At 35.3% G+C, this 27837-nt stretch overlaps 1 protein-coding gene across 1 annotated transcript; it reads left to right on the top strand.

Annotated features, from left to right (window-relative positions):
* The first annotated feature begins 402 nt into the window (after positions 1-402).
* Positions 403-27336, top strand: LOC145686755 (phospholipid-transporting ATPase ABCA3-like). The gene is made up of 3 exons (XM_081760389.1): positions 403-657; positions 4682-4898; positions 26836-27336. Exons 1-3 carry the CDS (start codon positions 518-520, stop codon positions 27040-27042), a joined length of 564 nt encoding a protein of 187 aa, XP_081616515.1. The 5' UTR covers positions 403-517; the 3' UTR covers positions 27043-27336.
* Positions 27337-27837: the final 501 nt, after the last annotated feature.

The raw sequence follows: 27837 nt of genomic DNA, 5'->3' as shown, positions 1-27837 counted from the left end.
CTTCATAACAAGGAATTGCATAATCTATACCGTTTACCGAACATTATTAAGGTCATCAAGTCTAGAAGGCTCACGTGGGCAGGTCATGTAACCAGAATGGAATAAAGTAGAAACACTTTCAAAGTTTTAACTGGAAAGCCAATCGGAAAACGACCATTAGAAAGGCATAGGCGCAGGTGGGAGGACACTATTCAGATGGATCTCGCAGAAATAGGAATACAAAGTAGAAACGGGTTTCAGTTGGCTAAGGATAGAAGTCAATGTAGAGCTTTTGTGAACACGGCATTGAGTCTCCGTGTTCCATAGGCTATATAATTAGTTAAATAGTTAGTTATAAAAACAGGGATGAAACATCAAACATTGTCTCAACCTTTGTGAAAACTTCACAAAATTTATGACTATGCATTGGTTTCTATAAATTTTAATATGTTCAGTTATTCTTTAAGGTTTAAATAATGTTGCCGATAGACTATGTATTCACTATAGCGGTGGATGCAAGAGGAAGTTGATTACAGCTATGAGCATGCTCGGAAATCCACCCATAATTCTGCTCGATGAACCAACAAGTGGAATAGATCCTGGGTCAAGGGTACATATTTGGAAAGTTCTTCAAAATAGAAAAGAGATGGGAAATTCCATACTTCTTACCTCACACAGGTAAATATGTATCATAAATATTTGTGTTCTCTGAAAAGAATGTATGAATACGAAGCGATATTATTAGTCTAATGTCACAACAATCATGATTTTTAGGCCGAAAAAGACGGGGCAATACTGTGTAGATTTGGAAAAAGAAATTAACTTTAGTCTGCCATTTTAGATCAAAATGTACTTTTTTTTTTTTTTTTTTTGCAGTAACATAATGTAATCCAATATTATAAGTCGTTCATTTGTTCACTAAATTCTACTTCATTTGATATATATAAAAAAGAATAAATATGGTCTCGAAATATGCGCTGAAATCTTACAGGGACTATAAATTCGGCCACTTGCCTATGGCCACCAGCTAGTCCGTTTTTAATGCAGATATTTATGCCTCAATTTAAATTTGTTGATGAAAATTTGTTAGCCTCAACTTAAGTAATTGTAGTCGTATTTTCTGGTGCACAGGAGATTGAAGGAATTTTTCACTATCAATATTTATGAATTAATTATTACTTATCTGATCCAATTATTTGTGAAGAATTTCCTTTATATAGATTGAATTTATAATCTTTTGTTTTATATATATATATATATATATATATATATATATATATATATATATATATATCGGGTGTTGCAAAATAAGTGTTACAACTCTTGGGAGGTGACTCCTGACACTGAGACAAGGAAAAAAGTTCTCTTGAACTTTCGGCTATCGGACATAGTTTCAGATCTACAAGGTGCCGAAAGCGTGGGAAAATGACTTTCGGACGCCAATAGTTCGGAAACTATCCAACGTAAAGAGGGCGGGTAAAAAATTCACTGAAGAAGTCATACCTGCTCTATTGAATTTTACATGTTTCACAATCCTACCATGCACGCGCAAGGGATTTCCCAAAGGAACGTAGGGAGTCCCGGATAATCTGCCAAGTGAAACTTGGTCTAAATGGATATGAATTGATAGGCTTTCTACCAGGTAACAATAATTCGTTTGTATTAAGTCGATATCTGGAACAAATACAAAATGGCGGACACCTTCATGCCCGTTGTGTGTGGTTGCATAATCGCCAGATACGGATGCCGGCCAACATTGACGTTCTGAGTATTAAGTGTAGCGAATTTGTACTCAAATGTTCTAGAAAGACATCTGGAGTGTTGATAGAGCATAACAGATGAAGCAGGGTGATTCACATGTGTGGAAACACTTAACGAAAAATGCCCAGAAATGCACACATACTCAGTAAACGTGAGTTCAAATCGTCGGAAATGTAAGGATTAGCGTCAAGAACATGAAAGCCATTGCCAATTCACCAATAATATTCCCTCAAACCGATGCTATATGATGTGCACGGTTGCATACCAATAAGGATGCAACAACTGAAGCCAAGTTGAAATTGTACAATTGGACTCACTAAGAAACTGGGTAAACTAAAGGAATGTCACTAGTGGGATCACATGATCGATATTGAAATGTGGCCAATGTGTGTGTTGATATCAACATGTAGCTAATGGACAAATATCAACATGTCCCACTACTGCTGGGACAGCGTTCGACGTGCGAAAAATAGGAAAATAACTACTCGGGTCTTGAATCTGAGGCCGTGGGCTGCCAGTAGGATTGGAAACTGCGTCCACGCGAGCAAAAGCGAGCGCTCTAGCCGTGAGGTTCGAAGGAGCCTCACTTTCTATGTATTAATTTCTTTGAGGAGTACCCACTTTGTTTGGCAAGCGCTCTTGTACAGCCTCCCGACATGCTTGTGTTTTTCATTTTGTTACTCCTACTGCACAGTTGTAAACAACCAGAGCTTTAAGACGTTTCTTCCTATTTCTCATGTCGTTTTACTTTCCATATGTATGGTGTTTCAGCTGTAGTGTTAAATGTGCCAAATCGGTTCATTTTCGTCTTTGTCTTGGCATGTGCACGTGTGTAAGATACAATTTCTGGAGGTATTTTCCTATATTTCGAGTACGTCATATGTCCTAGAAGACGTGGGACATGATACAAGTTTGTTATTTTTACGCTCTATCAGAATTTGAACCATGCATTAAGCGATTTCTTTTCATATGTGTCGACTGTGGAACAATGTCCCAAACAAAGAGGGACATTGATACAATCGTGTTCTAGTTATGTTCTACCAAAAGGTGCACCAGATGTAATAGCAGAATGTACAATGTTATTTTCCTAGTTTTCGCACGTGAGACGGTGTCCCAGCAGTAGTGGGACATGTTGATATTTGTCCATTAGCTACATGTTGATATCAACACACACATTGGCCACATTTCAATATCGATCATGCGATCCCACTCGTGACATTCATTTAGTTTACACAGTTTCTTAGTGAGTCCAATTGTACAATTTCAACTTGGCTTCAGTTGTTGTATCCTTATTGGTATGCAACCGTGCACATCATATAGCATCGGTTTGAGGGAATATTATTGGTGAATTGGCAATGGCTTTCATGTTCTTGACGCTAATCCTTACATTTCCGACGATTTGAACTCACGTTTACTGAGTATGTGTGCATTTCTGGGCATTTTTCGATAAGTTTTTCCACACATGCGAATCACCCTGCTTCATCTGTTATGCTCTACCAACACTCCAGATGTCTTTCTAGAACATTTGAGTACAAATTCACTACACTTAATACTCAAAACGTCAATGTTGGCCGGCATCCGTATCTGGCGATTATGCAACCACACACAACGGGCATGAAGGTGTCCGCCATTTTGTATTTGTTCCAGATATCGACTTAATACAAACGAATTATTGTTACCTGGTAGAAAGCCTATCAATTCATATCCATTTAGACCAAGTTTCATTTGGCAGATTATCCGGGACTCCCTACGTTCCTTTGGGGAATCCCTTGCGCGTGCATGGTAGGATTGTGAAACATGTAAAATTCAATAGAGCAGGTATGACTTCTTCAGTGAATTTTTTACCCGCCCTCTTTATGTTGGATAGTTTCCGAATTATTGGCGTCCGAAAGTCATTTTCCCACGCTTTCGGCACCTTGTAGATCTGAAACTATGCCCGATAGCCGAAAGTTCAAGAGAACTTTTTTCCTTGTCTCAGTGTCAGGAGTCACCTCCCAAGAGTTGTAACACTTATTTTGCAACACCCGATATATATATATATATATATATATATATATATATATATATATATATATATATATATATATATATATATATATATATATATATATATATATATAGTGTTTCAAAACAACACCGACAACGTTTGGGAGGTGATTCCTGACATTAAGATAAAGACAAAAAGTATAGACCAACCTGGGTGCACAAGTGCTTCCTTTTGGAGTTATAGCATGCTGAAAACATGAAAAAATGAACTTTACAGGTTCATACCTTCAAAACTACGAGGCTTACCGTAGTCGGGTCAAGACTTCACTTAGGAACTAGTATGTACCCTATCCAAATATCCAAGTTTCAGAATCCTGCGGTACTTCCGCAACAATTTTTATAGAGGTAGTTGGTGAGTTCATTAAATTTTATGCCAGTAGCCAAACTCCCTCTACAAAAATTGTTGCGTGAGTACCTTAGGATTCTGAAATATGTATTTTTGGGTAGCGCACATACTAGTTCCCAAGTGAAGTCTGAACCCGACTATGGTAGGTCTCATAATTTTGGAACTATGAACCTTTAAAGTTCATATTTTCATGTTTCCGGCAGCCTATAACTCCGAAAGGAAGCATTTGTGCACCCAGGTTCGTCTATACTTTTTGTATTATCTTGGTGTCAGGAATAATCTCTCAAACGTTGTTGGTGTTGTTTCGAAATACCCTATATATATATATATTACATCTTTGTTAGAATATAAGGATGGTTTCATACGTATAGCTATTTTTTTTAGAAATGTAGAAAATGTTTCAGATAAATAACCTGCATACAGAGATCAGCTGATCGCTTTAAATATCACAGAGCATATTGGTGAGTATACATATTCTTCATTTACTAAGTGATGCATAAAATGCGAACCTTAAGTACTTCATTCTATAAAGCTTGATAATGATTTCAGCATGGATGAATGTGAAACTCTATGCGACCGATTGCTAATAATGGTAGCAGGAAAAGTTAAGTGCCACGGAGATATTCCATATTTAAAAAGCAAATACAGCCAAGGATTCACAATTTTAGTGAAATGTGACAAATCAGCTTCCATTGACGACATTGAAAGGATAAAATTTTCAATGATGGAAAGGTTCTTTCCATGCAGTTTACAGGATGAACATTTGGTAAGTGTTGGATTGGTAGATAAACAAGAGATAAATAAAAAGTAATAGGCAGCATTCTTATAAGTTGTACCAATACATATCTTTATGCACACAACACCTGTTACATTCTTTTAATCTAATCGCCTCCTATCTCTTTTACCACACCTATGGAAGGCGTCCGTACACCGTCAGCATGAATCTTTGTCGATATCTTGCAGGGACCGCCATATAGCACACACAATGTGTAATTAAAAAATATGGTAAATATAGTTGCAGAGTGTCATCTATTGACGTTGTATGCATTTCAACTAGAAAGCCTGGTAACCTAAACCTTTGGTACAGTCAATGTCGAGTTTGAACGAGTTGTGACATGTTAGTTGGCTTCCAGAGGCAGAAGAGTGAGGATGTGTTAAGAGTGTCTGTCGCGCGCCAATATTAAGTTCTAAGCTGCAAAAATGTGGCAAAGATCACGAAATGTCGAAACCAGTGTATGGAGATTAAACGGTGGCATTGAAGACTGTTTACAAGTCATACAAGTGATTCAAAAGCAGCAAGGAGTTGGTTGAAAACGAGCAATGATCCTTAGACGTTAAAAACAGATGAAAACATGGAAAAAGTGTCACAAATGATTTGTTCAAAAAGACGGTTGACTATTCGTGAGTTTTCCGAAAAACACCTCGTATGGGTTCGTGAAAAGCATTTTATCCGTCGATTAAATGGGCAAATGGCTTCCTTCTTCACAACGAAAAGGCGCCGTGCCACACCTTGCTTTTGATTCGCAAGTTTTTGGCCGAAAAAATATACCTGTCTATCCACATTCGCTGTGCTCTCCAGATATAGCGCCATGCGACTTCTGGCTCTTCCCAAAAAATCAAAACCATGCTTAAAGGAAAACGTTTCGATACCCTTCCTGACATTGAGAAGACCACGACAGGGCAGCTGAAAGCCCTTCCAGAAATACTTCCAGTCGTGGATTCAACGTTGGGCTGAGTGCATTGCTAGCCAAGGACAGTACTTTGAAGGAGATTAAATCAAATTTCATGTAAGCTTATCACTTTGTTTCTAATAAAATTATTCACTGTATTTTTGATCACACCTCGTATGACGTCTTCTCTTTTGTCGTAATGCTTCCCGGGAATTGGTACCTTCATTTGACGAATAGGTCGCCACGAAGTTTGTGCAAACATTGTTGTGAACTGTACTCGCGTGCCACTTCAATCTTGATCCACGCACGTTGTTCGTCTTTCTGAAACATATTGTTAAGGCGCTTCGACTTTCATCCTCTACTTTATGGCACTGCTACAGATGATGATCAGAAAAATGGAAACACCTGAACGAAATTGCAACTTACCAGATTAATATGGTGTCGGGCCACCTTTCGCCTTCAGAACAGCCTTGATGCGACGTGGGATGGAGGCATAGAGGTCGTGAATGGTAGCAGGTGGAATTTTACACCATTCCTCGTGCAGGGCATCGGTCAATTCTGTGAGAGAGGATGGAGATGGAAATCGTCGCCGGAGTTGTGTTTCCAAGACGGACCACAAATGTTCAATTATGTTGAGATCTGGGGATTGGGCGGGCCAGGGGAGGTATTGAACTTTATCTCGATGTTCCTCAAACCACGCTTCAACAACGCCAGCTGTGTGAATGGGTGCATTATCATCCTGGAAGATGGCGTCATTGTCCGGGAACAACATCCGGACCATAGGATGCAAGTGGTCTCCTAAAATTGCGACATAATCGTTGGCAGTGATTCGTCCGCTAAGTGTGGCCACAGGACCCAATGATAACCATGATATGGCGGCCCACAGCATCACCGAGCCGCCACCATGTTTCACAGTTGGGCGGAGACACTGCAGATCATAAGCTTCTTTGGGCGTTCTCCACACATAAACACGGCCCGTGGTTGGGAATAGGGTGAAGGATAACTCATCCGACCATATCATACGTTTCCAGTCCTCAACGGTCCAAGTTGCATGGTCGCGGCACCATTTGCGGCGTGCGAAAGCGTTATGGTCCCTAATGAGCAGTTTGGCCCGTGCAACACGACCCCGTAAGTTCATGTCATGTAATTCGCGGCGGACTGTGATTGTCGAAACAGGTTGGGGGAGGTGCTGATTGAGTTCCTCCGTCACTTGCTCCGCAGTGGCACGATGGTTCTGCGTGACAATGCGCCTTAATACCCGGCGTGACCTGTCACTCATGATTTTCTTCCGCCCACTGTTCCGCTTCTCCGATGTGGTTTTCCCGTGTGTTGTGTAGGCCGTCATCACCTTCGACATTGTCCCACGCGACACACCTAACACAGTAGCCACTGCCGTCACACTCACTCCACATAACCGCGCACCAACAATTTGCCCTCTTTGAAAATCTAAGAGGTCTCCCATTTTACACTACCTCCGTCTGCTGCAGCCACTGGACACTGCTGTTCCCAAGGATGTTATAAAATAGAGGATCTGCCCATACGTAGCTTAATCATATGAACTCAATGAAGCCAAAAAAAACAATCGAGCATCGTCTTAGCCGGCAAGTCTGATTGGCTACCCTTGTTTCCGCCATGATTGTTGGCTCGAAACTTTGCGATCTTATTGGCGCGAAGTGGGCAGAGTAGGCGTGGTGAAGCTGTGACGTATGGCTTCACGATTTTGTTGTATGGGCAGATCCTCTATTTTATAACATTCTTGGGTGTTCCACTGCACCTGACGTAGTATGGAGACCGACCTAACACACCACCACCAGTGGTCCGGCGCTGCGGGCGCCACGACACCACTGCCAACCCATATATCTGACGTGTTGCCAACTACAGGTGTTTCCATTTTTCTGATCACCATCTGTACTTTTGACTGAATAACACACAGACGTTACAACTCGCTACACTTCATCGCTTCACATTCTCTTATCAATTTAACACACAGTCGTCATCATTTGCCACACTTCACCGCTTTACATTCTCTTATCAGTTTAACACACAATCGTCATCATTCGCCACGTTTCATCGCTTTATATTCTCTTATCAATTTAACACAGTCATCATCATTCGCCACATTTCATCGCTTTATATTCTCTTATCAGTTTAACACAGTCATCATTCGCCACACTTCATCGCTTCATATCCCCTTAACAGTTTAACACAGTCATCATTCGCCACACTTCATCGCTTCATATTCCCTTATCAGTTTAACCCTTTATTTGACAGTGTTACTCTCAAGCAACAAGCAACATCGCATTATATTGCGTTATCTGCACGAATTACAATTCCAGTGATCATTTAATTGGCATTATTGCTTTCATACAATATTCATATACATGAATTGCGGGTCGCTTCTTTAGATACTTCTAATCTTCCTCAACAGGGGACATTCAAATTTAGTACTGTAGAAGCTTTATCTCCTACGTTTCGCGAAAGTTCTTTTTTATTTTTTATTTGTGGTTTCTTGCTCTGTAGGAAAATATTTCAACGAAATTGCTGGTAATTACCGAGAGAATTCGTATGATATTTTACCACAATAGGGCAGTGCTGCTCAGTAGCTACACATAAGACCTTTTTTATGGCAATGTTGCTTTGGAATAAACATCCTGTATTTTACAACCAAAGTACAAAAATACTTTAAAAGTTACGAAATTATGATCAGGAAGACATGGAACAACAATAAAAGTAAACTAAATATTTTAAAGGTAATGCTATCATTGCTTGCCAACTAAAGGGTTAACACACAGTCATCATCATTCGCCACATTTCACCACTTCACATTCTTTTATCAGTTAACACACAGCCGTCATCATTCGCCACATTTAATCGCTTCACATTCTCTTATCAGTTAATATACAGTCGTCATCATTCGCCACACTTCATCGCTTCAATTATTCTCTTAATTATCAGTTTAACACACAGCTGTCATTATTTGCCACATTTCATCGCTTAATATTCTTTTATCAGTTAACACACAATCGTCATCATTCGTCACACTTCATCGCTTCACATTCTCACGTGTGTCAAGTTAGCATACAAACATTTAGCCAACACGACCAAAAGTAGACAATCGTTAGTGCTACGTTAGTGCTTGTTAGTGGTAGCTTCCCAAAGTTGTACTGCTATAGTTAAAAAAAATAGAGCGACATTTTCCTTGTATGTCAACTTGACGGCAAGTTAGCATACGCATATGGAAAAAAAGCACTAACGAAAGTAACGAAAGTAAGAAACGATTTTTTCAAGATGGCGGAAGATGGTTGTGTTGGTGTCGTATCTGCTGAAGATTTAACAAGAAACCTGGCGATCTTGTGTAAAAGGTGTCGAAAAAAATGCTGTAGAAACGTTGATAATATTCCTAGTTTGTGTGATACCTGTGTTATAAAGATTAATAACAAAACAGAGACAGTAACAAGGTCAAAAACGAAACGAGGGATGGGTACAAATATTCCAGTAGAAAATGCTATAGCAGAACGATCTTGCGTAAGCTGTGTACAAACAAAACAGGAAGTTTCTTCTCTACAAGAAATAATAAATATTTTGATGAATGATGTAGAGTCGTTGAAAGGCAAATTAAACGAACTTCGAAAACAACGAGATGATAAAAGTGCTGAAGTGCAAGGTCAAATTCATAGAAATGGCCAGTGGTCAGAAGTAGTAAGAAATAATCGACTTTCTGCATGTGTATCAAATGTAGAAACTAGTAATAGGTTTGCTATTCTCGATGAAGAACAATGCATAAACAGTAACAGTGACGTAATTGAAACAGTAAATTATGGCAAGTGTGAACATTCAAAGAAGTGCAAGTGTTATCAACAGTCTAACTTACATACGAATTGTAAAACAGCAGTAGCTCCACTAAGTTCATCACCAAAGAACATGCAATGTAAAGTAAAAAAAAAAAAAACAGTGAAAGGAAGTTTAACTCAGTTACAAGGGTACAGGAGAACATTAAGGGAGCACATGTGAAATCCGTTAGCAATATTAGTGCATCCAATAGAACACAACAAAACATTCTTTCACAGAGTGACAGTCAAGAACAATGTACCGGTACTAGAAGTTTCAATAAGTCAACAGGAATCTCTTCTCGATCAGAAGAAAAGAACAGGCGAAAAATGCTACTATTGGGGGACAGTCATTTAAGAAACTGTGCATCTATTATCCAAGATTGTGCAAATACTGGCCTTAGTGTGAGCAGCATTGTGAAACCAAGTGCACCCTACGAATCTATCGTTGAGAACGTTCATAAACTAACTAGTAATCTCAATGAAGACGATTGTGTTGTGTTGACTGGTGGAACTAATAATAACCTAAGCCATCCACTAGAAACCCAGAATGTGTTAGTATCTTTAGAAAGAGCACTTGAAAGCACAGGTAAAAGAAATATTAGAACAGTAGTATTGTCAACACCCTATAGGTATGATTTTCCGCATAGGCCGAATGGTAGTGTAAACAGATCAATATTTGAATTTAATATGCAGGTGAAAGAAATAATCTCTAGAAAGTACAGCCATGTTAAATTTGTTAGTTTAGGTGCATTGCGTAGACAGGATTACACTAGTCACGGCTTACATCTAAATGCAAAAGGAAAGAAAAGGGTCTGTGATTGGATTATTGAGGCAGCAAATGCTTTTTTATAGGTTACGAGTTCTGCAGAAAAACGAAATTTATGACGTGTACTTCACTTCCTCAAAATAAACATAGAGAAGTTTCCTGTAATTGTTATGACAAAAAAAGTAATATAGGTTATGTGTGTTGTGGTATGTCCTCTTGTATCTCGGATCTAAATGTTGTAGATAATGTAAGTTGCCAAAGTAATACTCCCCTACTAAAAGCAGTAGATATAACTACCGGTAATGTTCCTAATCAAAAAGTAGAAGACGTAAGTGAGTCAAAAAGTACCAGTCTCCGAATCCTGCACCACAACGTCCAAGGATTAGGAAATAAAATAATCGAATTAAAAATTATTTTGGAAAATGAATTAAGTAAAATTGATGTCTTGTGTATATCGGAGCACTGGCTGAATAAAGAAGAAATAGAAACAATTTCACTCACAGGTTTTAAACTATCTGCCTACTATTGTAGGAAAAATATATCCCATGGCGGTATTGCCATATTCGTCAAAGAGGACTTTCGTATCAAAATTCTAAGGAATACCCTTACATTGAACGTTGAGAAAACTTTCGAATCTGTAGCACTTGAATTTTGCGATCATAATTTAATACTTATCTGTCTCTATCGCACGCCAGACAGTAATGTCAATGACTTTTTGAATAAATTAGAAAGGCTTATATCGGAATTCTCGTCCTCTAAAAAGTCGTTAGTAATTTGTGGTGATATTAATATTGATTTTTTACTAAATAATAGCAAAGAAAAAGAAGATCTCATTTCGCTCTGCACATCATTTAATCTGAAACCTATCGTCAATACTCCTACCAGAATAGGCAAAACAAGAATCTCTGCTCTTGACCAAATTATAATTCCACGTGATGATTTCGTATCTCATGTTGATGTACTAAACCTAGGCTATTCTGATCATAATGCTCAACTTCTCTATTTTTACACAGAAATAATTAATAAGAATACAAACGTGGGCGTGGAATGGTCTGAACGGCGTTCATTTACACCCACTAACGTAGCATATTTCAGATACTTGTTGAAAACTGAGTTGTGGGAGGATGTTTATATTGAATGTAATGTTAACGACCAATTTAATTCCTTTTTATGTATATTTACTCATTATTTTAATATTGTTTTTCCTAAACAAAAATTTAAGATAAATAAATCGGCAAATGTCAGTTCGAAGTGGAAGACTTTTGGAATAAAAGTTTCTCTAGAAAAAATGCGCTATTTACATCAACTATCCCGACGGTGCCGTACTCCAGTGTTTAAACGATACCACAAAATGTACAGACGAGTTTTACATAAGGTCATAAAACAGGCAAAAATGTTAGAGAATGATACTTACATTGGGAAAGCTTCCAATAAAATGAAAGCTACATGGCAAATTATTCGGAAAGAATCTGGGGAACGAAAACCCTCCTCTAAGATAACTAGCGTTTCTTGTCAAAATAAAATTATTAAAAATCCGACTGAAATTGCAAATGCTTTTAACGATTACTTCACGAATGAAGTGGAAAAGCTTATCACTAATAACGTGAACAATAAACTACCTAGCAAACAATACGTTAGTAGACATAACGATATTTTCGAAAAATCATTGTTCTTGCACCCAGTAACTAGTCAGGAAATCTTAAATACTACACTGAAAATGAAAAATAAGAGTTCTTCAGGATATGATGAAGTTCCTGATAAAATTCTAAAGCAATGCTCCTATGAAATTGCTGATATCTTATGCTTTATAGTAAATAACTCTTTTAGTAGTGGCGTTTTTCCTGAGGCATTGAAGCTAGCAGTTCTTAAGCCCTTATATAAAAGTGGCAAGAAAGATCTTACATCGAACTATAGACCAATATCATGTCTGTCTACCTTCTCTAAACTTTTTGAAAAACTTATGTATATAAGACTAGTTAGCTTTCTAAATAATTTTAACTTAATATCTCCTGCTCAAAATGGCTTTAGATCAAATAAGTCTACTGAAACTGCTCTTTACTCCTTTCTCTATTCTGCTTTAAATTCAATAAACGCTAAGAAATATACAACCGGCATATTTCTTGATCTTAGCAAAGCTTTCGATACAATTGATCATCAAATTTTACTTAAAAAATTGCAAGATTATGGTATTAGGGGAAATGCTTATGACTGGTTTAAATCGTATATTTCCAACAGAAGGCAAACTGTTGAAATTAACTGTCAAACTCAGGGAGTAAGCAAATGTTATTCAGATACAAAAGAGTTAAAATTTGGAGTTCCTCAAGGTTCCATCTTAGGCCCTATTCTATTTTTAATATATATAAATGATTTGCCACAATGCTTAGACTCTGCTAAAATTGTTCTGTATGCTGACGATACAAATATTTTAGTAACTGGAGAAACTTACGTTGAGTTATGTAATGCAGTAGATTCCACCATGTCTGCCGTCAGTGACTGGATGGATAGAAATAAACTAATACTAAACACAACAAAGTCTTCGTGCATGTGCTTTCACGTAGTAAAAAACGAGATAAGAAAACGCCCTTGTGTAACAATTAACGGCAAAACGTTGAATTACGTCTCGGATGTAAAATTTCTTGGTCTTTGGGTGTCAGATACATTAGATTGGAAAATTCACATTCAAAAATTATCTAGTAAATTGGCTCAAACCTGTTACATGTTAAAGCTTTTACGAAATAGTGTCAGTCAGCATGTTCTGCTCACAACTTATTTTGGACTTTTTCATTCTAAATTGAAATATGGTATTATATTCTGGGGATCTATTGCACTGCTAAATTCCATATTCGTTTTACAAAAGAGAGCTTTAAGGTTTATGACCGGATGTAAACCTCGAACTTCTTGTAAACCTCTATTTAAATTTCTTGAAATCTTACCTCTTCCATGTTTATATATATATGAACTTCTAAAATTTGTAAGAAAAGATATACAGACAGATACAAGCAGCTTCCGGTTGAACTCAGATATTCATATGCATAATACAAGACAAGCCTCTGATCTTCATGTAGAGTCCTCACGTTTAAAAGTACATAAGAATAGTACATTTCCTATGGCAGTGAATATTTATAACAAGCTTCCTTCCACTTTAAAAAACAAAACATCTGGTTTCAATAAAGCAGTCAAGTCCTACCTACTCGAGTACTGTTTCTATTCTGTAGAAGAATATCTTGCCTGTAGTAAATAAGGTTTAATGTATATATATTTTGTATATCTATAATGTAAGGTTTTATTAACTGTTTTGTTGTTTTATATCGATGTATGTAAATTAGAATAATGAAAAATTGTACCTTTTTTTGTACATAAATTCACACTATTTTAATATTGCATGTAGATCTAAATGTATACATATGTACACATTCAGTGTTCTTATGACGTGTCCAACTCATACGTTCACGTTGTGAACAATTTGTATGAAAAAGGATGAAAATAAATACAATACAATACAATACAACTATATCTATCGTAAGTGCTGGATAGTACTAGCTTCCCAACGTTAGTGCTACTATAGTTAAAAAATAGAGTAACTTTTTTTTTGTTGTATGCCAATTTGACGTCAAGTTAGCATACGCTTCCAAAAATTAAAGCACTAACGAAAGTAACTATACAAATCGTTAGTGCTACGTTAGTGCGGTTAGTGCTAGCTTCCCAACGCTAGTGTTTTTTTTAACAAAAGTAGCTATATCAAGCGTAAGTGCGAATACAAATCTGATATTCTCTATTTTGACTTGAAAATTACTTTTTTTAAAATTGTAGGTAAAATCTTTTAAAAATAACATTTTTATTTGTTTGTTAGAAACGATTATTTCATTAATTAAATATGATTGTTGAAACTGGTTTTTAAGATAATGTTGTCAAATTTTTAATGTAAATTAAATATTTAAAATTATGAGATAGTTATATCAAACCTGACAGTAATAGTATCACAACATAAATGAATAAAGTTGGCCAAGACAAAGGCGATACTTTTAGGTAAAATCAGTATTTTTAAAAAATAAAAATCCTTTTTTGATTGCATTATTAATGGAGGACATATTTACGGTCCATCTAACGGTACGGAACATTTTATGGAAATTGAAACAGCCTGATGTGTTAATTTGGAAAACGATGATCACGAATGTGAACCTTATTTTTCTCTCTATCTGACTTAACTTTTAATAGCAACGTGATTGGATGATGCTTTAATGTTAATGTTTGCATCTTGTTTTCAGCATAATAAAGTACGGTAAGTTCAGAAAGTTACATATAATACCCACAGGGACCGCCGTCATTGAGTTCAGACTCTGCAGGTACTCAAATCCACCGTTTTTTTCTTTTTTTCTCTGCTACTTTAATAAATTTAATACTGGAGAGTTCTTAAGAGAAGAAAGTTCAAAACCATTTTCAAGTGTCCATCAGGATTGATTTTTATTTTATATTTTATTCACGTGTAGTATTGATTTATTATTACAGTGACCACCCGAACTTGGCACGGATTGATACTTAGAAATGGTTTTGAAAGTTCTACACAGAAAATTTCAACTTTCTAGTTTTCAATTTGTGGAAGCAGCAAAGAAAAGAAAGGAAAAAAAAAAACATATTACATGAAGGTAATAGTTTTGCCATCTATTATTGCGGCAGCTCCTTTACACTCACCTTAATAGCCCTACATTGTACTCAAGAAAAGCAAGACAGGCATCATATATATGTCTTTTTATAATTGGGTGCTTTGCTTAATATGCAGACCTATGTAATCTTTAAAATTAAAAAAGCATTATTATAAAGTGAATTCATCAATCTCTCAATGTTGAAATAATAAATTCCATACTACCCTTGATATAAAAAATTATAAATAAAAGTTTTCTTACAACAGCGGTCACAAATCACACATAGTAACAGTTGCAAATACAGTAAAAATTAGTAACGATACAAAAACACATTGAAATTTCTTCAGATATTAATGTAAAAGTACTTAAATGCATTTATAACACTATGTAAAACAAAAATCTACATATGAGGAAAATATTCAAGATGACATAATTCCGTAAATGTCACACAAGAATATAAAATAAACTAAAGTAGCCCTAGAGTACTACAACATAAAAATTGAATATATATATTACACAATTTATTTTTAAACTGGCTCTCTTAATTTTTGGGACTCCTAATCTTCCTGTCTACATTAGAGTTGATGTAGCACATTTCATGAAAAACATGTCGCAATTGCTGTACCTAGTGCAAGCTGATATACGAGTGAAAGGGTTTTACATGAGATGTATAGGTTCACTTGTAAATTCTACAAGCCTGTAATAGTTCAAGAAAATTTTTGATGATATTGGTTTTGTAGCTGAGAGTAAGTACGATTTCGTAATCAGTGGCTAATCATTCACATCCGAAAAATCATTGGCTAAATGATACACTTATTAAGGAGATCAATTTTGAAAACTTTAAGCTTATCACTAAATTCTCTCGTGTTTCACACGAACGTGGAGGTGCATGCATTTTTGTTCACAATAGTCTAAAAGCTTCTGAAATAGATATTACAAAATTCACCTGTGAATTTGACTTTGAAGCTGTAGCCATTAAATTACCAAGTGTTAACATTTGTATTATATGCATTTATAGGTCGCCATCCGGCATATACAATCTCCAAGCGCTAGTGGACGTACCGACACGTCAAAATAAAAGTGCGCTAGATCAGTTCATCATTAGTAAAAACCAATTTGCCTATAACCTTGAAGTATTTGATCCCGGTTTCTCTGATCATGATGCGATTATTTTAAAAATCACTTTAAACAATACCACTGTTCTTAAGTCTAAAGTATACACAGTTACAAAGAGAATTTTCTCCAGTCATAATATGGAATATCTAAATTTCTTGCTTTCTTACGAATCTTGCAATGGCATATATAATACGTCTAACACTGAATGTAAGTTTAAATACTTCTTTGAAACTTTCTTACATTACTTCAATATGGCGTTTCCAAAAGTTACTCGTAAAATCCGGACGTCGTCCACTAAATCGTGGTTAACTAAAGGCTTAAAATTTCTAGAAGTAACCTATTTAGATATAATAGATTACTCAAAATAAATACATCACTTCCTCACAGGTTTCGAAATTATATTTTTAAGTACAGGAAAATATATAGAAGAGTAATTAAAACAGCTAAATTACTATCAAATAGCTCCACAATACTTATTTCTACTAATCAAGCTAAAACTATGTGGAAAATCTTAAATGGTGGAACAAACAACAAAAAGAGTGACTTTGAGTATGTTAAAGTTGGGGACGAAATTATTAAAGAACCTAAGCGGATTGCAGATGTCTTCAATGATCATTTTCTAGATAGTGTACCATTACCTGACCCCATACAAGCGAGTTATGACGACTCGATGAAATTTCCAATGCATTCACATACGATTTTTTTAAATTCCAGCAACAGTAGAGGAGTTATGGAAAATATTGAGTAGGATGTCTAATTCGCGATCTTCAGGTTTTGATGAAGTTCCAGTGACTGTTATTAAATTTTGTTTTCCTTTCATTGTAAATCATCTCTGTTATTTAGTAAACCTATCTCTTGAGAAAGGATATTTTCCATCAGTGTTAAAAGTGGCAAAAGTAATTCCTCTTCATAAAAAGGGGAGTAAGCATGATGTAAGAAATTATCGCCCAGTCTCCATTCTTTCCACGTTTTCAAAAATTTTTGAATATGTGATGAAGTCACGACTCTGCAATTTTTTGAAGTCATGTAACTTACTATCACCATCACAACATGGCTTTCAAAATAAGAAAAGTATTGAAACAGCCTTGTTTGATTACTTGTCCAATATAGCTCTTGAATTAGAAAACAGTAAATATGTTGTTGGCCTATTCATCGACTTATCCAAAGCTTTTGATACAATTGATCATGCTATTCTTTTAAGAAAGTTGTATGCTTATGGTATTAGAGGAGTAGCTCACAACTGGTTTCTCTCTTGTTTAGCCAGTAGGCAACAAGCGGTACAAATATCAAAATTAGCTGCAGATGAGTTTCAAACAACTTGTTCGTCTTTATCAACTGTAATCAGAGGTGTTCCTCAAGGTTCCATTTCGGGTCCTATTCTCTTCCTGATATATATAAATGACTTGTTAGAATTTATGCATCCAGCAAGATGTATTCTATATGCTGATGACATCAGTATGATAATATCAGGAAAATCAATAGAAGTTGAGAGGAAATCTGACATTTTTACGGAGAAATTAGTAAAATGGTTAACAGCGAATAGATTAATTATAAATCATGATAAATCGATCCTCTTACATTTTCATTTTCCAGGAAAACCGCGTATATCACCTAGAATAAAAATATCTTCTAACTTACCCCAATATTCTTGCATAACAAAGCTTTTAGGTGTAATCATAAATGATGATCTTTCATGGTCTGCTTATATCTCCACTTTAAACAAGAAACTAAGTAGCGTGTGTTTTGCCTTATACAAACTTCAAGGTACTGTGTCGAGAGAAGCACTTCTTAGCTTTTACTATGCCAAGTTTAATTCATTAATTAACTTCGGCATAATACACTGGGGATCTGCTGAAAATAGTTTAAGCACTTTCCGATTGCAAAAGAAAGCGATTAGAATAATTTTTGGATTACCCACAAAATCAACATGTAAAAAGGTTTTCATAGAAGCAAAAATTTTAACACTCCCTAGCTTATATATCTATAAATCTATTCTTTTTACTGTGAAAAACAAGCATCTTTTTATCTTTAACAAAAATGTTCATAGAAATAATACAAGACAAGGTAGTGACATATTTGTGATGCATCAAAAATATGCTAATATAAGCAAAACCGTGTACATGAATTGTGTCAGATTGTATAATAAACTTCCTCTGTACTTGAAAAATATGATCAATGTTTTCATTCTTGGTAAGACTTTATATAATCTATTCACTGAAAAGTGCTATTACACAATTAAAGAATATTTAAATGACTCATTAACTGAAGAGTTGGTAACAGATACTTACCCGTGAGTACATGCTTGGTGTGGTACAAACAGTTACCTAATTAGATGTAAATTGTCATGTTTTATACTTAATATATCCTATTATGTGGTTTTGGAAATATGCATGATGTATACCTCTGGTACTTGACAATATTGTATGTTTCTTTTCTTTCTGACAACTGTAACGCTTACATGAGAATTTCTCATGCTTTGTAAGCTAATGAAGCAGGCAAATAAATGAAATGAAATGAAATGAAAATAGACTCAAGAAAAAATTGCTGGGAAAGAATATTCTTGAAACTGGGAAAGCAATAATCAAAGATGTCAAAAAGAGTACCTTTTTCAGGAAACAGAGCAAGAGGATAGTGTGTTTAACCTCTTCACGGATATGGCATCAAATGTTGCCACATATTTATCGGGAAAATAATCCGATTTTTTTTTTCACGAAGAAGAGTGCGAACTGAAGGTAAGTAAAAATAAGTGCTTCAGAATATTATTTTTACTTACCTTCAGTTCGCACTCTCCTTCGTGAAAAAAAATTCGCATTATTTTCCCGATAAACATGTGGCATCATTTGATACCATATCCGTGAAGAAGATAAAGACATTTTGGATATTGTGAGAGAACAACAAGCTATATGCGACAATGGAGACCATGAAAATTTACACTTCCTGAATTCGTTATCACCCCTTTTCAGAATATGTAATAAAATGAAATTGTGACCTGCAGTTATGAGAAATATTTTTAAGTACGGCGACGAGTAGGTTTCCATTTCACATGTAGAAAGCTACTTCAAAGATTTATAGTTCTAGTGCATTGATCTTCTCACAAGAGTAGACAAATTCCTAATGGAACAAATAAAATCGCTTTAAGGAACTCTCAAGTTGGCTGGATCTGTTGCGGTCTCTGACTTGGAAAGGAATCATTCAAGAACTAGCTTAGCAAATGAAAATAAGAAAAGAGAAACCGAAACAAATGAAGAAAACAATCATCCAAACTCTCAACTTGGGTAACTGGAGAGAAGTGAGCAAACTGTGGAAGAGAGTTGTGTTGCAGAATTACATTCCTAACGGTCTGCCCCTGCCTGCATTCTTTATGACAAGTGTATTGATCTGCTAGACGGATGCTCTGTTGACCTAGGAGGAGAGGAAGGATTTGGGGGGAAAAGGGTATGTGTGATGTGTTCTAATCTCAGACATAAGGAGAGTGAGAATGATATAACAAGGTTTCTAGAAGAATCCATCTTTGCGAAAATACAACGCCAAGAAGAAAACTGGCGAGGTCTAAACCCTAGAAGATTTTTACCGCCTAAGAAAAGAATTACGTATTCACATCTGCATCTCCACGAAGACTGGGAGACTATTGATATGTCCAACCGGTGTAGACTTCTAAACCTGATCGTAGGTATCCTAGAAAATGACAGTCTGAAAACAAGCTGTCAAAATAGGAAATGTTTGTGCAGGATTTGATAATACCTGTGCATTTGATGTGATAATTCACGAACTTACTGTAATATATTGTGATTCCAGGACATTTCGTGAATTTGTTTCAACAAACCAGGACTCACCTGTTTCTTCAGTTAATACAAACAATTGCTACCAAAGGTATTTGTCAAGATGCATATAAACTGAGAGTAAGAGTTCTTAAAAACTGCGTCAATCATGTCTCAATGCAAAAGCAAAATATCAGCGTATATTGTGATTCGACAATAGCTTCTTTTTTGAAACACGTACTACCTCATGACAGCAATTTTGTTGGAGGAGGAATATGTACCTCTCAATTTTGAAACTTAGCAACGTTCAGAAAAGTTGCTGTTATTTCGACAAATGCGATTGCTTTTCAGAAAGTTTCCTTAGAAAAATGTGTCATGGATGATATCAAATATATAGAAGGATATTGCGGAAAAGTACCCTGACAATGTGCCTAATTCTTTGAAAATATCCGACGAAAATATCCAACAAGTACTATCTGTGCAGGAAAAAACCAGAATTAGTCGAATGCTAGCAAATAAAATTAGATTTATTGAAGTACAGCGTCAACTTGACGATAAAGATGCAACATTAGAAAACATTCCCAGGAGTAACTGCGGAAAAGTTTACTCTCTGTAGGCTTCAGGACATTGCTACGAACTTACATGTGAGAGATATATCATTTGAAAGGTGTAGTTGAATTTGTGCCCCCCTCAGATAACAAGTACATCGGCCACTACAAACTAAATTACCGTAAAACTTCAGAAAAATGGCAATGTTTTGATGATTTCAAAAATATAGTCGAACATAAAATAAAGTGTATGCACAGTGCTTAGTATACAGTTGCAATTCATAACATATTTAGCGTATTATCTGCAGCAGGTGCAGAGTACCAAAAATGAGGAGGCCCTAGTTTTAGGATAGATTGAGTAATATATATTCAATTTTTATGTTGTAGTACTCTAGGGCTACTTTAGTTTATTTTATATTCTTGTGTGACATTTACGAATTATGTCATCTTGAATATTTTCCTCATATGTAGATATTTGTTTTATGTAGTGTTATAAATGCATTTAAGTACTTTTATATTAATATCTCAGGAAATTCCAATGTGTTTTTGTAACGTAACTAATTTTTACTGTATTTGCAACTGTTACTATCTGTGATTTGTGACTGCTGTTGTAAGGAAACTTTTATCTATATTTTTTTTTATATCAAGGGTATTGTGGGATTTATTATTTCAACATTGAGAGATTTATGAATTCACTTTGTAATAATACTTTTTCAATTTTAAAGATTACATAGGTCTGCATGTTAAGCAAAGTACCCATTATAAGAAGACATAAATATGATGCCTGCCTTGCTTTTCTTGAGTACAATGTAGGGCTATTAAGGTGAGTGTAAAGGAGCTGCCGCAATAATGGAGGGCAGCACTATTACCTTCATGTAATATGTTTATTATTATTATTATTATTATTATTATTATTATTATTATTATTATTATTATTATTATTATTATTATTATTATTATTATTATTATTATTATTATTTTCTTTGCTGCTTCCACAAATTGAAAGCTAGAAAGTTGAAATTTTCTGTGTAGAACTTTCAAAACCATTTCTAAGTATCAATCCGTGCCAAGTTTGGATGGTCACTGTAATAATAAATCAATATTACACGTGAATAAAATATAAAATAAAAATCAGTGCTGATGGACACTTGAAAATGGTTTTGAACTTTCTTCTCTTAAGGTTACAACTCTCCAGTATTAAATTTCTGAAAGTAGCAGAGAAAAAGAAGTGGATTTGAGTGCCTGTAGAGTACGAACTCAATGACTGCGGTCCCTGTGGGTATTGTATCTAACTTTTGGAACTTACCGTACTTTATCATGCTGTAAACAAGATGTAAGCATTAACAGTAAAGCATCGTCCAATCACGTTGCTATTAAAAGTTAAGTCAGATAGAGAGAAAAATAAGGTTCAGATTCGTGATCATCGTTCTTCAAATTAACACATCAGGCTGTTTCAATTTCCATAAAATGTTCCGTTCATATCAAAACGAAACCATTATACAAGCCTTACGTTAGATAGACCGGTAAATATGTCCACCATTAATAAAGCAATCAAAAAAGGATTTTTATTTTTTAAAAATACCGATTTCACCTAAAAGTATCGCCATTGTCGTAGCCAACTTTATTCATTTATGTTGTGATACTATTACTGTCAGCTTTGATATAACTATCTCATAATTTTAAATATTTAATTAACATTAAAAATTTGACAACGTTATATAATATTAAAAGCCATTGTTTCAACAATCAGATTTAATAAATGAAATAATCGTTTCTAACAAACTAATAAAAATGTTATTTTAAGATTTCACCTACACAAAAAAGTAATTTTCAAGTCAAGTTAGAGAATATCAGATTCGTATTTGCACTTATGCTTGGTATAGTTACTTTTGTTTAAAAGCACTAGCGTTGGGAAGCTAGTACTAACCGCACTAGCGATTGGTATAGTTACTTTCGTTAGTGCTTTAATTTTTGCATAAGCGTATGCTAACTTGACGTCAAATTGGCACACAACAAGAAAGTTGCTCTATTTTTAACTATAATAGCACTAACGTTGGGAAGCTAGCACTAACTAGCACTAACGATTGGTATAGTTACTTTCGTTAGTGCTTTTTTGCATATGCGTATGCTAACTTGACGTCAAGTTGGGATACAACAAAAATGTCGCTCTATTTTTTTTTAACTATAGCAACACCAACGTTGGGAAGTTAGAACTAACCAGCACTAACGTGGTAGTAACGATTGTATACTTTTGGGTGTGTTGGCTAACTGTGTGTATGATAACCTAACACACGTCACATTCTCTTTTCAGTTACGGAAGTCTGGTAGTGCTGAGACAAAGCCCTCGGAATAATAACAGTGTTGCCTCTACTTTTTATCCAACTTACGTAGATTGCCTTCTATTCTTATGCAACCGAGATTACGAAAGACGAGATTTATCAAATGTCGCTTCCGAATCATGAAAGACCTTCAATTCGGTGCACAGCTTATGATGCAAATTTATTTTGCATAGAACATGTCTTTTTCCTAAGGCATTTACTGGACCACACTGTACGCGCAGGCTCAATCTTTTTTCTCACTCTCACTCAAGTACATATAATTTATACTAAATTTCCAGTCGGGTCTCTGTGTACTAGGTCTCTTCAATAACTTATTCCATTCCATCATCTTCCTGAAACTTTCCTATCTATCACGCGTCTTCTCATATCATTTTGTACTCGACTCTGCAATTTTATTTCTTGGTCTTTGTGTGTTCGCTTTCCTGTCATCTTCTTGTATAGAAACTTCTCAGGTATGTATTCATCTTTCATTTTTTATTCATGTTATTATACACCCTCCATTCCAAAAGAAACCGAACTTTTGAAAACAAATAGTACCACTAGTGCCATCTGTTGTAATATTTTACCGGTAGATGGCGTAGTCCCTCATTGACAACTGGTATAAATGTCATGACATTTGGATGCACGGCAACAAAGTTATTGCGTTTCAACTGTCAGTGTGTTATGTACATCGGTTGGAAAATGAGTTTCAAACAACGAGCTGCAATTGAGTTTTGTGTTAAACTGGGTAAAACTTTTAGTGAAACGCACCAAATGCTACAAACTGCATATGGTGATGAGTGTCTATCCCGTACGCAAGTTTACGAGTGGTTCAGGCGATTCAAATCGGGTAGAGAGACGCTGGATGATGACGAAAGATCAGGCCGTCCCAGAACCGGATTATCGGAAGAAAACATCGAAAAAGTGCGTGAATTCATCAAACGTAACAAAAAATCGTCGGTGAAAGTTATTGAAATGGAATTAGGCATTCCTCAAACAACCGCATACCGCATTTTGACCGAAGTTTTGGGCCTTAAGAAGGTTAATTCGCGGTTTGTACCACACAAACTCACCGAAGACCAAAAAGTTGATCGAATTGCGCATTGCAAAGACATCGTTAAAAGTGCTCGGCAGGATCGAAACTTCTTGAAATCGATTGTAACTGGTGACGAGACGTGGTGTTTTGAATATGAGCCCGAAACAAAGCGGCAAAGTGCTGAATGGAGAGCGCCGGATGAAGGAACACCCCAAAAAAGTCGCTTGGTGAAGTCAAAAGTTAAGGTGATGCTGATTTGTTTTTACGATTCAAAAGGAATTATCCACAAAGAATTTGTTCAGCCCGGCCAGACAGTCACTGGAGAGTTTTACTTGGGCGTCATGAAGCGTTTGCTGGCAAGAATTCGTCGTATTCGGCCCGAACATCGCGAAATCGGCAGTTGGACTCTTTTGGACGATAATGCACCATCACATCGTTCGCGACTTGTAACTGAATTTTTGGTCAAAATTCACATTATTCGGTTGCATCATCCGCCCTATTCACCAGATCTCGCTCCGTGCGATTTCTATCTGTTCCCGAAACTGCATTTGGCGATGAAAGGAAAGTGGCACGCATCGATTGATGCCATTGAGAAGGCGACGACCGCCGTCCTAAAGACCATTCCAATAAAGGACATGGAGAAGTCGTTTGACAACTTGTTGGAGCGTGCAAATATGTGTATCGATGCAGAAGGGGAATACATTGATTAATAAAAATGATTTGTTCCAAAATGTACATTGCTTTTTTGTTTTTTTAAAACGTTCGGTTTCTTTTGGAATGGAGGGTGTATTTTCAAATCTTACCTGTGCACTCTCTTGGTTGACTGCATTCTTGATGACTTAAAGAAGGGTTTTGCTTTAACAAGTTTCTGTGATTTAAATAAAGCATTTGACTGTGCACATCATTATACTGTATCTTATGCAATAAATTAATATATTAATGTTTTCATGACAATAGTTTGAACCCTTCATAAAATCATATTTAGAAGAGCGTAAACAGGTTATTAACAACATACATTCAAATATCTTGGAAGTAAGATATGGGATACCACAGGGTTCAGTTTTGGGTTCACTACTGTTTTTAATGATAAACAATTTACCTCTTAATATCAATACTATAATTCTATGATACTACACTACCAAATACGAATAGAAATTTTGAAGAAGTGTATACAGAAGCCAAAAGTGCATTAATGGAGGCAGCATCATGGTTTAAAACTAATGGTTTTGTATTAAGACTAAACAAAAGAAGTAACATTTAGCCATAATCATTTTAATGATAAGGAAAAATATTAAAAATATTAAGGTTAAATTTCTTGTTGTATACTTAGACAGGCAATTGACATGGGAACAACATATCAAATATATATGAACAAAGCTTTCCCGTGCGTGCTGCTTATTAAGAAGACAAGTAACACAGTTACTCACGAATATATGACAAATTCATATTTTTCATTTTCTCAGAGTATAATTGGATATGGAATTTTGCTTTGGTATAATAGTAGTCACGTTCATGATATTCTATTGTTGCAAAAAGAAGCTATTAAAATTATTGATGGAGCATCTGACAAAGAACACTGTAAAATTAAGATAATGACAGTAGTGAATTTATAAATTTACAAGTGCTTTACACAAAGCAAAATATGACACTCACGGAGAGGTACATACATATACAGATGATTGAAGAAAATTGGTGTACCCTTTAATAGATTAACCAAAGTAAGAAACAATTATTTGATTGTAGGACCGAAGTTGCTTAATGAGCTAACAACTTCCATACAGCACTTGCCGTTAAAAGCATTTAAAAAGAAGTTGTATAATTGGTTAATTTCGAATCCATTTTATACCATTGAAGAGTTCAGTGCTTGTACAAAAATTATTTTGTAAATTTTGTTATTATTATTATTATTATTATTATTATTATTATTATTACGAAGTTTACTATATTTTGTTATTACATTAACCCGAAAAAGATCAATTTTTTGTTATGGATGAAAAACTCGAGCGATTTTGGATAGGAAGGGTACACGTAACACAGTAATACCAAAAAAAAAAATCTGTGCGGCGGACCACACGGTATGAATTCGATATATTTTGTCACACAGAATCCAAATTTCGAAACCCAAGGACGATTGACTATCTCAATTTTTTATGAGTGAAAAATTTGAGCAATTCTGGATAGGATGGGGGGTCATATTTTTCGGTCATAAAATAAAATTCACACGGTCAGTCGTCCTGGAGTTTTGGATTTTCGATTCTGTGTAACAGAATACATCGAATCCATACCCTGGGATTCGCTGTACAGAAGTTTTTTTTTTCTTTTTTTCTATAGCTATGTTACTTGTATCTTCCCTATCTACAATCGCCAAAGTTTTTCACCCAAAACAAAAATTGACACGATCGATGTTCTTGGAGTTTCGACATTTGGATTCTGTGTAACAAAATACATCGAATCCTACCTTGGGGTCAGGTGCACAGAACTTTTGTTTTATTGTATAACTGGGTTACGTGTATCCTCCCTATCCAAAATCGCTCAAGTTTTTCGCGCATAAAAAGAAAATTGACACGGTCGATTATCTTGTTTCGAAATTTGGATTTTGCGTAACAAATACATCGAATGCATGCCCTGAAGTCCACTGCACAGAACTTGTGTGTGTGTGTGGGGGGGGGGGTGTATGTGTGTGTGTGTGTGTGTGTGTGTAGCTGTTATAATTGCTCATGTATAACCGTAATTATATTTATATACCAATTGGACTTGTTTATTGCTTGCAAAGTTTAACGACAATAAAATATTCTATTTTATGCTATTCTATCTTAGGTAAACAACAACTTAAATTTGTTCGAATGGAAACTGATCAGCCTCTGTACATATCAAATTACATAGTTCTCATAACCTTAGTAAATTATTTCTAATCTAACACTATCTTATATTTATTTCTATAATGTTACGACATTTTGACGTTAATAGATGTTTTTGTGTAGAACATTTTTCTTGCAATATTTGCATCTTTGTTTTCCGTAGGGTTTACTACATTATCATGTATTGAACTTGGAACTTAGCTGGCAAGAAATGTTTTTCAACATGGAACAACTTAAATCTCGCTACGATGTACTAGATGATTATACGATAAGTGAAACTACGTTGGAGCAACTATTTTTGTCTTTAACAGAAACGCAAGACGAAGGAGATGCGGAAGAAGAAGCTAGTAACAACGAAGAGAGAACATAGTTCACATTCTATAGAACGGTTTACTTATAATGGACACTCTGATTTACGTGTGACATAGATAAGTGTTAATACTACAAGCAATTTGTTATTAGTTATGGATTCAAGGATTTACATTCACTTATTAATGTTTTGTGACAAACACTTTGCTGTTTTAGAACTACAGAAACAAAGAATATTTTTTATATCAAATTATTTGTGATGAAGTTATAATGTAAAGTTACATTACATATAATGTAAAGTTCATTGCAAGAATTTGAGATTCTATATTCTGTCTTTTATATAAATATATATATGTATGTGTATAAAAAAAGTTTTGTGTTTTTATTTTAGCACTAAAGATGGGCTGCAAAGCCTACTAACACTATCTCAACTGGAATGAAAGATAAGTCCGTTTTTTTCGACTGAATTGAAGACCAACTAGAAGTTTTTTTTGTAGAAATACGAGGATTGATTTAAAAAGCGGAATTTTGTAATTTATTGGGCTCTATAGGTTTAATTATGTATCCTTACATTGGTATCCATGTTTAACCTTTAAACTACGGTGGTAAATTCTTTAACTTTTAAACTACGAGGTAATTTATTTGACCTTTAAACTATAATTAAAGCGTTTTCGTAAGGGTTTACAAAGAAGTCCATTTCTTCACTCCTATTTATCGAAGACAAATGAAACAAAAAGTGTTACAAACCTTATTGTAGTACCATTTCGAAATCGAAATATCCGTAGTTAAGACAAGCATCAGGGTATTTCGAAAACGAAATAACCCGTAGTTCATAGGTTAATGCTTACTTTATTGT

The sequence above is a fragment of the Thermobia domestica genome, chromosome 5 (genome assembly GCF_964235325.1).
Source record: "Thermobia domestica chromosome 5, izTheDome1.hap1.1, whole genome shotgun sequence".
NCBI classification, from domain to species: Eukaryota; Metazoa; Arthropoda; class Insecta; order Zygentoma; family Lepismatidae; genus Thermobia; species Thermobia domestica.
Note: the sequence above shows the minus strand (reverse complement) of the source record. Positions and strands in the feature narration are given on the sequence as shown.